This window comes from Tenrec ecaudatus, chromosome 11 (assembly GCF_050624435.1).
Source record: "Tenrec ecaudatus isolate mTenEca1 chromosome 11, mTenEca1.hap1, whole genome shotgun sequence".
Taxonomy (NCBI): domain Eukaryota; kingdom Metazoa; phylum Chordata; class Mammalia; order Afrosoricida; family Tenrecidae; genus Tenrec; species Tenrec ecaudatus.
In genome coordinates, this window is record NC_134540.1 from 103,206,569 (window position 1) to 103,222,678 (window position 16,110).

Below are 16,110 nucleotides of genomic sequence, written 5' to 3' on the forward strand. Positions count from 1 at the left end.
GCTCAAGTAGAAAGACAATGTGTTGAAAAGGAGGATGAAACCATATGTACAAATGTACTTGACAAAAGAAACCATATGTACAAATGTACTTGACTCTATGGATTGCTCTAAGAGCTGTAAGAGCACCCAGTAAAGTGAATTTTTAAATGAAAATATGAGTATTTATTCTTAGGGACTAAGTGTCCCCAAGAACATTCTTTTATTTCAGAGAACTGATATGTATGTAGGTGTGGATAACATACATGTGGGTGTGTGTCAGCCCCAATACTCTCATGGAAAGATGTGAGTGTCTGAGGATCCCTCACTTACAATAGTCCCGTATAACAGCTCCAATGTTACAGTATCCAATCTGAACATGGTTTCATAATCCAGAGGACTAAAGAGACATTGAACATGGTGCATTTCCTGCATTCTGTTACATACAAAGGCATGACCTTGACAGCACACATTCACTGACAATTAAATTGATTCATTTGATTTGTGTCTCCTGGAAAAATACAATTTAACAGAGACAATTAGGCTGCTGTTGATCAAAGCAAATGAATGCCCTAGGGATCCTTTGTGTCATGATAAGAGAGTAGAGTATCCCTCCACAGAAGATTTTCAGCTAGTGACTGACAGGATTGACTTAGTCTTTTAGACAGTTTGTATTCCAACCAATATATGTGTCCACAGAATGAGCCTATTCATTAAGGATGGACCGTGCTGATTCTGCCACTTGGAATACCTATTTGAATTCATTCTAATGGGATTGGAATTCTAACGGATAGCTGAGATAAATAATTTGTAACTGTCATCGTTGGACAAATAATCTTTATATATATATATATACACATGTATAACAAACGTACTGCCATTGAGTCGATTTCAACTCATAGGGATCCTATACTATGGAGGTGAATTTGTCCTGTGGGTCTCTGAGACTGTACCTCTTTCTTTATGGGAGTAGAAAGCCTCTTCTTTCTTCCAATCTATGTGAAAAAATGATCCTTATCTGTTCCCACGTCACTCACTTTAGAAAGGCAAGTTCTGTTTCCACAAATGATATACTACCTAGACTAAAGGGTGTTTGAAATTATGATTATAAATCTAAGACAATGAAATGTTTGCCTCATCTCATGTAGACATCAACAGTTACTTTTTTTGAATACAGGGCCACATTAACATAATGCTAAATAAATATTAGAAAGAAAATGTTCATGTGTATGAACCTGTGTCCTCATCTTAGGCAGTGATAAAACAGTGAAACTGTGTAGTTGGTGCCTTAACTTAGGAAAATAAATATCCTTAATTTTATCATTTCCTAATATGACTCCCACCCACACAAATACACATCCTTAAGGAATTTGAAAGAAAACATATTAGTAGATTATGTATAAATAGAAAAGAAATAGTCCAGCTGGGTGCAATATTGACAGCTGATTAATTTTCTGAGGTAGTGGAATATGCAATATGGTAATCATTTTGGCATCTAATTTGATGATTTTACATTTTAGCAAGACCGTAGTCTCCTGAATCACTTATGTCTTTTAAGTCAGGGAAAACTACTTATTCACTTCATAAATATACATAAAATTTTGACTGAGCAGATTAATTGTGGAATACTTTAACTTCAGAGCCTAAAATAACTTCCACAAACTCTATTACGCGTGTGTGCTCTCATGAAAATAATGCTCGCCTCTGTCCCTAAGCCACAGACACATTTCTGATTGTATTTATTCTGAGATTATTTTGAGGTTAGCTCACTTAGGAATATCCACTGAATTAAGAAAGACAAAAACGCACCACCTCTAAAAAAGACCCCTTAGACACAGATGCTTTAGAACTTGAATAAATAATAAGCTACATAGTGGAAATAAGAGACTCGCTTGACAGGTGTTTGAGCAATTATATGCAAAGCCTTGCAGCATATGCGAGTCCAAAGTGTCCAAGGACACATAGTAAGGGCTCTTTAAATGCAAGCTCTGATAGTTATGTTGTTATTATTACTGGTTTAATTTTCAAATGTGAGGCTGAACAAAATTGAAATGACTCATGTTCTGAAGACAAGTAGGTAGACAGAGAAATCATTTGATAACATTAAAATGTTCCAAAGCAAGAGCAGTAATGTTTATCGAGTGCTCAATGTTCCATTGTGTCACTGACTCATCTCTCTCTCTGTCTCGAAGATGTTTCATGAAGATGCTGCTGGTGGATGGCAGCTGGTAGCTGTGGATGTCAACAAGCCCCAGGGACGTGCACCAGCCTGCCTCCAGGTGCGAGTACATTCCATTCCTAACAGTCACTCAACTTGGCTTTGATTTTCTAGGAAGAAGTGGAGAGACCTCCAAATCACTAGATGGGCTGCTATCTGCAGTCAGCAGTTCAAACCCACTGGCCTCTTTCTGGGAGAAAGAAGAGACTGTCTACTCCATTAAAGTTTTGCAGTCTCGGGAACAGTTCTTTTTCCTTTATTATCACCTTAGCTAGGCAGCAGTGGGAATGGCCCTGAACAGGAGCCCTGCTGAGACAGTAGGTTGCTCGTCGGCTACTCCCCAAAACCCGAGTTGTTTGAAACCAATAGAGAATGAGGGGAGAAGACGAGCAATCTGGTTCTGTAAAGATGTCCTGCCTTGGAAACGCCAAGGGAAGCACCACTCCACCCCAGAAGGTGGCTGTGAGTCTGAATCAGACGCTTGGCAATCAAATCGTGTTTATTTGAAAATATCTATAATGTTAAGCAGTGTCTTCTAGTCCATCCCATGGCCTAGCACAGTAAGGATTGGTAAATTTCTCATGAATAAATGGACACAGGTAATCACAATTCTGCAATATTGAGTATTGAGGAATGTCAGAGTCATATCTAAACATCCGACAAAGGGCTGCGTTATTGGAATGCAGGACATGGTGGTGTGTGTATAATTATTTCAGTTTATTGTGCCACTAAGTACACAGCAAGGGAGCAAATGCTTGCTAATAGGTAGAAGTTCAGTACTCGATACCTGCAGACTCTGAGGACATGGTAATATGTTATCATTGTCGTTAGGTGCCACCGAATCAGTTCTGATTCACAGAACCCCATTGGCGAAAGAACAAATCACTGCTGAGCTTGCACACTATCCTCACAATTGTTATGTTTGCGCTCTTGGTACAGCCACGAAGCCAGTCCATATATCTTGTTCTCTGATCTTGCGTTTACCAAGCATGGGGTCCTCTTTCAAGGACTGGTCTCTCCTGAGAATGTGTCCAAAGTACAAAGACAAGTCTCGTCCTCGTCGCTTCTAAGGAGCATCCTGGCTGTACTGTTTCCAAGATAGATTTGCTTGTTCTTCAGGCAGCCCATGATTTTTCAGTATTCTTTGCCAACACAAGAATTTGAAAGGCATTAATTCTTCTTTGTTCTTTTTTACTCATCCAGCTTTCATAAGTATGTGAGTTGAAAATTATCATGACGTGGGTCAAGTACACTTTAGTCTTAAAAGGTCATATAACTAACACACTGCCATCAAGTCCATTGACTCTGAGATCCATTAGAACAGGGTAGAATTGTCCCTTTGGGTTTCTGAGCCTCTAAAGCTTTATGGGAGAAGAAAGTGTAATCTTTATCTCTATCTCTCTCTTTATCCAACAGTTTTATGGGTATAATCAATTTAGAACATTTTCTTCATTCTTGTACTCATTGTTATGAACTCCCCATTTCTTTCCAACCTCCCCAGCCATGCCCCCAAGAAACTATTAATCCAGTTACTGCCTCTATGGATTTAACTATCCTGAATTTCATATACCAAAAATCATTAAAAAATAGACAAACAAAACTAGCAAGAATAACAAAGTAAAACAGAAAAAAACATCATTTGAAAAGAAATCAGAAAAAGTTTATTGGATCATAATGGACATTGAATGATAAGGTGAAAATTTTTAACCTAGTTACATCTGCACCAATCCAATTCCAATGTAGTCTGCATGTTTTCGAGCGCATTCACATCTCTGGTCCATGGTCAGAGGGATTCACCCGAGGCTCAATTCAGGTGCATCTCTCCTTTGCTTTTTCATTTTTCACAACTGAAACAGCTTTTAAAATAAGTCAAAAGGGAGAACAAATGATAAGATACTACATTCTGGCCTATCTACATCTGCCAGGATCTGCTTTACATTGTTCTCTCACTATAATGAGAGGGGAGGTGATGGAGGCCCATCCATGTGTAGACCCTGCCAATGGATTTCAGGTTACCACTGTCGTCCACAACCTTCTGCAAACCAGGTGTTCGTAATTTAAGCTCTGATCTCATTCCTTCCTTTAGATTTGGATCATGGTTCATTTTTTACAATCCTTGGATCACACAGGCTGGTGTGCTTCTTCCACATGGACTTGGTTGGTGCTTCAGTGAGATGGCTGCTTGTTTGAAAGCAAGCCTTTAACACAACAAATGCTATTATTTCTGATCGCGGAGCATCATCTCATTTCTTCACCACACTTTTCTATAGCACTCATATCGTCAGCGATCTCTTAAATAGGTCGAGCATCAAGCAGAGTTATGTCATAAATAATTGTTCTATTGGGGTTAGATTTAAGTGCAAGCCCCAAATCCATGCATGCATCTGTGGTTTATATGTGTCTCTGGTTCACTTCTTTACTGGAATAGAAAGTCCTGCCTTCCTCCTGCATAGCAGCTGGAGTTTGCAACGTGCTGACCTTAAAGTTAGCAGCCATGCTAATAAGCACCATACCTCCAGAACTCTCTGGAGCTCCTCAAAAGGACCATAAATATCTACCTTTCTTTTTCTGTGAGTAACACTAGCATCTTTTTGTGCTCCCTCATCCTCTAAGCCCCTACCCTAAATGTTGGCCATTTCAATTTCACACTTTCAGCATCCCTAACACACCATCGCAGTCTCACCAGTCCATTCCCTCTGCTCATTAAGGGTGAACAATCAAACATCCCTACTCACGGAAGCAGATTCTTCCTCCCCCACAAGGTTATATTCTTCACTCTCTATTGATTTCTGTTACAAATCCTCTTCTCACAAGGAGCCCCATGGTTTAAGAAGTGTTTTACCTTAACTTTGGGCAAGAGAATACCTACATTTTAATTGTTCTCTGTAGGATGGGGTACATTGTACATTTTAAAGATTGATACATGAGGAACAAAAGTATTTTACACTGAACTATGGTTGTGAATAATTACATGGCCACGTTATCATGTATTTATTTATGTCTTAAAAGTATGTGTGTGGGAGCAGTTTGCAATCAATATTGGTAATGTTGAATATTGTTTTCTGGTTTTCTCTCTATCCTATGTATGATGATAAAACTGCTGTTAATAATACAAATGCTTCTACAACTACTATTTCTACCCTAACAATAGCAACTCATGTCGTAGCAGCTGCTTGTCATGAAAACACATCACTGATTTTATCAGGAGAGTGCTGGAAACGCCCCACCCACATAGATCTGACAGCGAATTCCATGGCGGAAAGAAGAGGACAGCAGTGGGCTCACAAGAGTTGTGGGAGTTTTCAAACAATGAATGCAGGAAACCATGAAGCAATTAATTAGGAGTTCACACTGCTAGTCCGAGAAGTACGGCAAGCCTCTCATGAGAGAGTGACACTAAAATTGAGACCAACAGAGGGAAGAAAGAGTCACTCAGGGGGACATTTACCATAATTCTGTGAAGTGCAAAGATGGTGTCTTTCAACCATTGACAGATGAGGAAGCTGCAGTTTAGAGGACATGGATCGTTTTCCTAAGGGTACACATCAGTGAATCAGAGGACGTAGGCTTTGTCACGAAGTCTTCTGCCTACTCAGCTTGTGGGGAAGGGCCAGCCACAACTAATCGAGGGTTCGATAGGCTCAATTATATGGTTGATATAATCGCACCTATCTATAATAAAGTCATTGAGAGCAAGAGAGATAAAAGAGAGATTGAAATAATGGAGTCAGACACATTTCATGGTAGCATGCTCACCTCAGCCCCGCTTGGTGGTCCACGTGGAGGGAGGGGGAGGAGAAGGAAGACAAGGGGAAAAGAAACAGGGGAGAGGGAGCCAAGGAGAGCCCAAGAGGTGCTCTTTATTGCTAACCCAGGCCTATATACCTTCGGGGGGAGTGCAAGCCCACTAATTACAGGTAAAGACACATGTCACAGGAGGGGTTGCACTATAGGTTATACAGCAATGAGAGGGAGACAGTCTAGGGATATACACACAATAGGAAGAGGAGGGATTGGGGGTATACATGTGACAAGATGGGCGGATCCTAGATTCAGGATGACAACCTAACTTTGGATGTTACTAAGCCAGTTTGACCTGTTCTCTGGATCGCCATAGAAACCATTATCAGTAGGGTGCAAACCCCACCTACAGGGACCAGACTGATGGCTGCAAGCCTTTAGTGAGAAGCAGCCCATTGTCCTTATCAGCAGGGAGTGGGCCCTACCTGTGGTGGGACCAGACAGTAGTCTGGCAGCTGACTGCCTTCAGGGCTGTAACTTGACAATCCTTGGAGTGTCCCTATGAATCACCACTGACTCCATAGCATCTGCCCAGAGGCATAAGAAGTGACTCCGTGGCTAGAAGGCCAGGCAGCATCCTTATCACAGAGGTTTGAGGAAGATGAGAAAGAGAACCCAAGGTGGACCAAGGGAACACCTCTGATCGGGACACAGCTAAAACAGCCGAAAGAAGAGTGCAGAGGAGAGTGGACGCTGCCCTCCACGTGTGCAGGGAGCGCAGCTGAAAAACTTGTTTCAATACAAGTGTGTTACAAAGAGAACAGCATGTGGACTAAGCTTTGTGGATCTTGTTTCATCTGGTTAGAATCCACACAAAGAAGCCAGATACATTCAGGAAAAGAACATTCCACTGAGTTCAGCTTCGTGTGGTTAGGCCTAGCCTGCTTTTTCCAAGAGTTGATTTGGAGGAATGTGGATACAAAATGGGATGGCCAAGGGGTCGGTTCTTCCTCGTGTGTGGTACATGCAAGTCATTAATGACATATTTCTAACACAGACGTTTTGCTTTAGTGTTGGCATTAACCATTCATGCTGCATGAAGGTAGATAACCATAATCTTTTTATCTGGAACCATTCACCCCTTGTCTTCAATTATAATGATCATGCATTGTAATACCTTTTCTTATTTTTTAAAGAGACAAAATAGGGTTAGTGTCATAGAACTGTAAAGCTGTGTGGGAATACCTGTACCAATGGCCATTGAGTTACCTTGACAGGGATCAGAGTAGAATTATGCTCCTAAGGTTTCAGTAAATTGATTATTGAAAGTAGATTGATTAGAACTTTCTTCAGAAGCCCTGTAAGTAGAGTCTAACCTCCCACCTCTCGGTCAGCCAGCATGTATGTGAAACGTTGGCACCTCCCAGGAACTTGGTCGACTACTGTTATAGTCAACGCCCATTTGATACATCCTTTAGTGTTCTTTGATGCTTATCATAATTTTAATTACATAACTAATGACACGATACATTAATAATGTCGGCTGCTACAAATAGCGGAAGCCCCGTGACAGTCAGGGCCATTCCAACGGAAGATGCTCTATCCTTGCCTCTCAAACAGGGGAATCATGATACATGGGAGGGGTTTCTGCACCTCGTTGGCCTGCCAGAGTCTGAATTGGGCTTCTCACTTAGTAGCTAGTCCAGTTGTCCTTTTGCTCTTGCCTGTAAGAAAGTCCATGGGTTGTAGCAAAACCCCCCATTTCTGTAAACTAAGTCATTTCTGTGTGTGCATCATCGGGTTATATAACTAGCAGGAGAGCTAGATTTTACTTTCAGAAAGTCCCTCTCACTTGCTTTATTGCTCTGGGCATCTTTGGGTCCTTTAACCAGCATTTCTCTTTGAAATCATGGTGGCAGAGGGTTCACAGGTCACAACTCTGCCTTCAGTCTTGTTTCCCCCTTTGAGATTTCTTCTTATCTTCTTTGCCATGTAAATAAATAGGTTGTGATTCGAAATATGAGTCTTAGTCAAGAGTAACATAATTAAAAGAAGCTGACACCAATTTTATCTTAACAAGAAAAATGGAATTTATTGGAAAGAAATGCTTCAATATCCATAATTAAATTGAGTTTATAATTTTTCCACTGTTGGTTATAAGTTAGAGAAATTAAATATTGACAGTCTCTGAGAGAGGACCAACTGGTGTCCAAGAAACCCCATTTAACATTTAGGCATTATTGGTATGGTTCTAAGAATGGAGTTTTGTTTTACAAATTGTGTGTGTGTGTGTGCGCGTGTATACACACATGTGCATGTGTGATATCACTATGAGTTGAAATCAACTCAAATACGGTGTGCACACACACAAATGTCAGTAAGTATTGCTACTGGGATACCATTCATGCACACATGGGTTTATTATTTTCTAAGTTTTTAATATCTCTAATTAGTCGATGGCTGCAGACACATTTTCTCAGTAATATACTTCTCCCATTCTTCTCTGAGGAGCACTTTTTGTATAGTGGTTATGCAGTGAGCTGCTGACTGGAAGGTCAGCAGTTGAAAACCATCCGTGACTCCATGGGGGGAAAATGAGATTTTCGACTTCCATATGGATCAGTTATAGCCTTGTAAACACACAGGGGCAATTGTCACCTGCCCTTGCGGGTCTCTACGAGTCTGAATCAACTTTCAAAGATAGATCCACTTGAATCAGTGGGTTCTGAGGGGATTGTTTGCTGGGCCCAATAATTCAAACCAGATAGCTCAGCTCACAAAAGCTAGAATGAATATGTGAGGAACTGCAAACGGGATATCTTGATAGATTTTCTGAAAGGAAACAGGAGGATCACAGGGGGCTCATTAGGAAGAAATGTTCAGGAAATTAAGTTTCCTTGTGAAAAACAGAAAGGTCAGGGAAAATGTGCAGCAGTCTTTTTCCCATGATGGAAATGTACCCGCTCCTTCTTTCTGGGTACCCACGGCCGACTTATGAAGATGTCATGGAGAAACCTTACCTCACCTATGGTCTGGCCCTGACCTCGTCTCTTCAGGCTTCTGTTTGTTCCCACAACTCAACAGCATTTAAGTAGAACATGCTTTGTGTCCCTTGCAATGCCTAAACCGTCCTTTCCATGCCGTCAGTTGAAGAGGGCAGAATTCCTTGGGAACGGTTTAGATATGGAACTACCACCTCCAGAAATGTGTAGACAGAAATGAAGGCTACGTCTAGGAATAATAGCTTCACATTTTCAACACACACATACACACACACACTAACTAATGAGGAAGTTCATAAAGTTTGTGGAAAAAATGGAATTAAGAGATACTGGAATATTTCTACAAATGTTTTTTTAAGCCTGCTTGGGTGTATATGTATGTATGTGCACACGCACATGCACACACATCACACATACACACCACACACCTGTTTGAGAGGAACCTGTTTGTAGAAGTGAAAGCCATTCTTTGCATTTAGTATAACACTAGCTGACTTTGTCAAGTAGCAGTCTTCTTCTGTGAATGCTTGCAGCCTTGGAAACTGGGGGGCAGTCGACTTGGTCTGCTGAGTCACTGAGTCAGCATGGACTCCGCAGCAACTGGTGGGGTTTTGGGATTTGGCTCGGTTGTAGGTATTTGTGTGGCTGATCTATCATCTTAGTTACAGTAATATGACTTCAGGTTGCAAATATGATCCAATCATCAGTTGTACATGTATTTTAATTACTTCAAATGACCTTTCCATGCATTTTTACATTTTCAAAATTTCAAAACTATTATTGAACCTAGATAAACATCAATTGAAAATCCCTTTTAAACGAAAGATATTTAAAATCATCTGCCCTTGTTAAAGGCTAAATTACAGACTGGCTCTCTTCACTGATGATATGTTATCTTAGTTACATAATGCTGCTATAAGAGGAATACCATAAAGGGGGGGCGTTGACAAACAGAAATGTATTTTATTAGAGCTCAGGAGGCGAGAAGTCAGAACGCCAGCTCTAGGGGAAGATGCTATCTTTCTGTGGGCTCTGGAGAATGGTCCTTGTCTTCCCAGCTTCTATTTCTTGGTGAATTTCATGTGAGGGGGCATCTGTCTTCCTCTTTCTCTGCCTGTTTTCTCCATTGCTTTCTCCATATGACTGATTTAAGACACACATTATACAAATACTTCTCATAACATAACCAGGAGAAAGCTTCTGCCCTATGGGCTTCACGCCACAGGTGTGTGGGTGAGGATTTGCAACACATAATTTTGGGGACACAGTTCAATTTACAATTTATGTCTTATAATTTTCATGGTCTTTGTTCCTGAATCCTTGACTACTTTGATGAATTGAACCCCCTTCTTTCCCAGTAACTGTGGGTAATTAGTTAATCTAATAAAATAAAGTAGATGGATGGGGCTTACTTAATCTTCCCCATAACAGCTAAACCAAATATATGATGTGATTGATGCTTTCTGATATTTGGTGCTTAGTGAATATGATTAATTATTTGTTAATCCATGTATTATTTTAACTGCTAGAAAAGTGTACTGTAAGAATAAATCTATTAGGATTTTATATTTTCAGTTAGCCATTTTTGGCCTGAATCACAGTGGGAGATATTTTGATTATTTCTCTAAGTGTGTACACACATGTATACACATTAACTTTCATCAGTGATTGTGGCTTTTCTGCTCCCCTTTATAGATACTAGTTCTGATAAAGCTATGACAATTAATTAAGACAAACAGATTTTTTTTCTTGTCCATCTACAGAACAATAGGACCTTGAAAGTCATTCATGGTAGGAATAGGAATCTTTCATCTGAAATTAGAAACTGCAAATTTCATTCTGTGCCTCAGATACATACTATAATTATAGTTAAATATAATTATAATGGGAATCATATTCAAAGAAAGAATTCAATTCAGTGCACTTGGGTGGTCTTTTCTTATTGTTATTTTTAATAAAAATGAAAATACATATGTTCTTCAAGTTCATTATAAAGCCATTAAGTTCAGAGCAGGAGGACAAAAAGAGTGGTATTATTTGCCTGGGAGGTTATGCATTGTGAATTCTCTCTGGAACTATTTTTTGGATTTTTGAGTTTGCTTCATAATAATTATATTAATTTGGCTGGCATATTTTTATATATATCTAGTTATTAATGAAATTCATACTACATTTAATAAGGCCGAGTTTGGTACTACACATAGGTATGATAAAGGTATGCAATTTCTATTAAATGAAATTATAAATTAAAAAAAAACTCTCCTAGCTCAGAAATCCTGAAACATTCTCTCCTTCCACTGTCCTGTCTACAATGCCTTTCTACTTCTTTCTCCAAGTCTGTGGCCCCGCTGATGTGCTCACCAGCTGGGCTCCTGCCTGGGTCCATAGTGCAAATACAAGAGCGGTGGTGTGGAAAGGAAACGCCGGGGACGATGCACAAGCCAGACCAGGTGGCAGTTTTGTTTTCTTCTGCTACTCCCGCTAGCTGCAACTCTTACTGCCTCTGTACTTCTCAACATGATTGGCTTGCCTAACCCCCCACCCCCTTTCCCAAAGATACCTTTACCTTTTGCTGGGAAGAAATGCCCAATACAGCATCTTTTATGCGGGAGAATAAATCATCCAAATGTGGTCTCTTAGAGAACAGATTTGGGAGACAGACAGATTTCGCTACGGTGTGTAAAAGGGGTGTGATTTATTTGCTGTGTTTATGCAAAAAGAAGACAGCAATATAGCTTTATAGGTCTGTGTGAATTAAGTATGCATGTCCTGGTCAGGAAGTGTTTGGCTGAAAAATGACAGACCCTGTGTTCAAAGGGGGTATGTATTATTACAGCTCATCGGGCCATCCCGATGACTATCCTTCCTTGGCCTCTCTCTTGCTCTCTGTTTGAGACACACAGTTCTTCCTCTTTTGATTTATCCATGCATCTGCATCTTTTTTTTTTCCTTGACGAGTCCTTTCTTCCATTTCTTGCTTATGATCCAGATATGGCCGAGGTAGTGACCTTGCACGCTAGGGGCTTAAAACGCTCACTCAGAAACATCCAAAGGTGAATATACAACCGGGATAAAATACAACGGGAGACCAACTAGGCCACAGCAATGGAAATGGAAGAAGCAGGTCGATTTAAGCAAAATAAAAATTTGATTTTCCTACATCACCAACCGAAAGTTATTGAAAGCCCTATAGATTGCCCTCTTGGCCCTTTCTAGAGACCCTGCACAGTTTCTCTCTGCTGAATGCACCACGCAACTGCTCTCATCAGTCTCGTGAGGGAGGAGAGACCATTTCATTGATAGTATCGTTAATGTAGAGTCGTGGAAAATGGCATTCACTGTGGGCCTTGTTGGTGCCTATTGTCAGTCCCAGTTCGGTATGAGTCCCTGTACAACAGAGTGAGCTGTCGCATGCACACCGGTCTGCCTGAGTCCACTAGCATGCCATTGTGTGCTCTGGGAGCCTGTCAACCTACTCCCAGCACTGTGCAGGACAATTGCATGGCTCTCACCCATTGGCCACGTTTTGGAAGTAGATCGCCAAGTCTTCCTTTCTAGTCAGGAAACTCCTCTGAACCTGTCACCGTGCGAGACCCTGCTGGGACCCTAAAGACCAGCGGCACAATATCTAGTGTCACAGCAGGGGCAACAGTAAGACAAACTAACAGGCAGATGAGAGTCTATCATTTATCTCAGACAATAATTGATATTTCAATTAATTTTAAATCTTTCAGAACTTTCAGAAAATCTGTTGTTTTTCAATAGATTATCGCCCTGTACGCAGTGGTTTCTGTGGGGAAACTTCACATAATGAACATCAACACACAAATGGACAATTTGCGATGGTGATCATCTAACAATATGCATTTCTAATCATTTACTCGCATTTCTCTTTGAGAGAACATTTATAATTTAGAAATGCAGACAGATAGAAAGTATGTCCTGGTGGCTTAGTGGTGGCGTGTTCGGCTGTGCCGTGGAAGATGACGGTTTCTACTTCCGTAGAGGTACAGTCTTGGAAACCCACGGGGGCAGTTCTACCGTGTCCTACAGGCTCGCTAGAAGATGCCTTCGACTCAATGATGTGCGCAATGTTGGAAATGCTAAGAGTAGATGTGAGTTGGTACTGATTAGATGGCAGTGGGGTTGATTTGGTTTTACTCTCCTGTTAGGCACAATGCAATCTACATGTGCTAAAATGTTCAATCTCATATCAGCATTATAAATACTGTTATAGGAAATTGAGGCACAGAATGGTTAAGAAACTTAATGAATATCAAATTTCATTCCAAGTAGTCTACTTCATATTTAAACCACTTTATTTTCATCATGGTATTTATTCCATATGTTCCACATGATGCACTATATTCATTTCTCTATATGTATATTGTGTTTATTTTATTCACTTATGTATGTCTGAGGGGATACCAAAATGTTATGGAAAATGGAATTGAAGGATATGCATATACATAACACGTTGCTATACATTCAGGCTGTTTCTAAATATTCTTTATTACAAAAAATTCTACCCAGAGTCTTCCTCTATATGCTTTCAGGAACACAGTCTTAAGAACGGTGTGTAGAGCTGGCTGAGGGATAAGAACATCTATGACTCGGGCTCGTGTGGAATGGCTTTGAAAATGACAGCCACTTTCACTGCGATGAGTGGCTCTTGAGAGTGTCACTGTCTCACATCATGGCCCAAATGGATCTTTTCAGATCTTTACTCTTAGCATCTGAAGGGCATAGAATGGCATGTAACCTAATATGTAACTATACATGCAAATAGAATATGCAAGGCCCTGACAGCCGTTAATGAATGTTGAAATTTGTTTTTCATATATTTGTTGGTCATTTATATTTTCTCTTCTGTAGATTGTTATCCATGACTTTGACCACTTTTCTGGATTTTTGTATTGATTTTCAAAATTTCTGAGCCATTCAAATATGTCTATCTAACTGAGAAGACAGTAAAACAGTTGATATACAGAGAGAGATTAATATATAGATGAATCGAGATTATTAACAGGTAGCATGTAGATATGCATTTTACACCTGCGCCATCTTTAGGTAATTATTCAATTCCATTATATAGCAGTGCTGATCTCATTTAGGAAGTTTGCTTAATGCACCACCTTGCCTATGAGTCGAATTATAGTTATAATTGACTCTTTTTCTTCAAACCAACCAGTTACTTAGCTCTTTAAACTCTATTTTAGTAGTAACAACAGCTAGGGGAAGGGGTCACCCTGACGCATGATAAATAGAATTCTATTAAATGGAAAATTCATTTTTCAGCTGCTGTGGTGAAAAGCCATTGTTTCCCCTGCCTCTAGGGTAGGAGCTTTCATCCCTTGACAAGGTGACAGAAGTGGCTGTGCAGTTTTCAGCCATCTTCCAACACGTGCCCAGTGATCTATATTCTGGAAGACAGCCACTGACAAGAAACCAACGCAGGCAGGAGACATACTGTGCTCAAGCTCCACATGCCTCTGGGGGCAGCCCCGAGAGGGACCCCCTTATTGCAAAAAGACAGGCAATGTGCTGTCACTGTTCGCCAGTACAGCTGTGGCTAAAGCATCACTATAGTGCTTTCAAGTCTTTCAGAAGAGTCCCATTGAAGGTAAAGACTTGGGAAGGTGGGCTATGTAATATGTTTATTTCAAGGGAAAATATAACACTTCTTAAAACATTGGTCTTTATTTTAAAACTTGAAAATGATCTCAAGCTTTGTTTAGAACAGTCTCACAAACCCACAGGGGCAGTTCTACTCTGTCTTCTTAGTGGTTCCATGAGTCCAAATGGTCTTGCTGATAGTAATTTGGAATTTTGGATCCTGGAATAAGAATTAAGGCTAGGATAAAGAAAATTGTTAAAGGAGACAACAAAAACATATATTGAATTTATCAAGAGTTTTACTTCACTTCAATTTACCATCAACACCAACCAAAGCAGCAGTCCGGAAATAAAATGGCACATTGAATTAATACAATCTTGTACTACAGTTCTCTTTAAAGTATGAAAAACTCAAAATGTCACTAGTGAAGACTAAGAAGCACCTGATCCAATTCATGGTATTTTCAGTAGATTCATATGAATGTGAAAGCTGGCTAAGGAATAAGGAAGAACAAAAAAGAATTGAGGCATTTGACTCATGGTGTTGGGGGAAAATATTGATGGTAGCATGGATGGCCAGAAGAAAGGATAAACCTATCTTGAAATGAAGGACAGACAAATGCTCCTTAGAAGCAAGGATAATGAGACTTAGTGTCATAGGCTTTGGGCACGTTATCAAGAGAAAGCGGTCACTTCATATCCGGTAAAGCAGAGCATCAATGAAAAGGAGGCAGCCCCTCGATGGGGTGAATGGACATAGTGGCTGCAACAATGGGCTCAAGGATGGCGACGATTGTGTGCAGGCTTCAACAAGGAGCTCAACCACAGCGAATGATGACGAAGCCAAAACAGGACGTGCGCGCATGCGCACGCACACACACGCAAATACACACATGTATACAGATATTAAAAATATCCTAAAAGGCTATTGACAAAGGCTCATTGTCTTGAAGCCAGTTAGGGTGAGTTCAACCGTAGACAGGAGTCCATCACGTTCTTCTATTTTTTCTATTATAGTATAAATGTATTTAAAGAATATATAACCCATTTATTTTGATGTCTATAGTCATATTAAGTGGCACTGAATCAGTTCCAATTCAGTGTGAACTTATGTACAAAGCAATGTCAAGTCATGCACTATCCGACAATTTTTCTTTGAGCCCAATGTTCCACCCGCTGTATTTGAGCCCAATGTTCCACCCGCTGCGTCCATCTCGTTGAAGACCTTCCACTCTCACTGCCCCTCCACTTTATCAAGCATGAAACCCTTCCCCAGGGACAGGTCTCTCCTGACCACATGCATCAAATAGGTATGTATATATCTATATATGCACCCAGTAATTTTTGAACGTTATCTTTATGGCACTTTGATTTTACAAAAGTAAATGAGTGCATATTTTTTACTAAAGGAAATATGAAAAAAATCCGTGTTGTGAAAAAGGTGCAAATTGAATAGAGAGCTCAGCATTTGCTTTGCAGCAAATCATTAAAAAGTCAGTAGATAACCCAAGCCGTGAGAATAAATCACCCAGCTCCTTCCCAGGGAACTGTGCCCAG

At 40.2% G+C, this 16,110-nt stretch overlaps 1 protein-coding gene across 2 annotated transcripts in view; it reads left to right on the top strand.

The window, feature by feature from the left end:
- The window catches only part of NALCN (sodium leak channel, non-selective), a 436,823-nt gene that overhangs the window by 144,357 nt on the left and 276,356 nt on the right, over positions 1-16,110 (top strand). The window contains exon 9 of one of the 2 annotated variants that reach the window (XM_075562611.1): positions 2,169-2,255. The exons of the other annotated variant lie outside the window; for it this stretch is intronic. Within the exon in view, the coding sequence (XP_075418726.1) occupies positions 2,169-2,255 (87 nt within the window). The remainder of the gene's footprint in view (positions 1-2,168; positions 2,256-16,110) is intronic. 2 annotated transcript variants of the gene reach the window in all.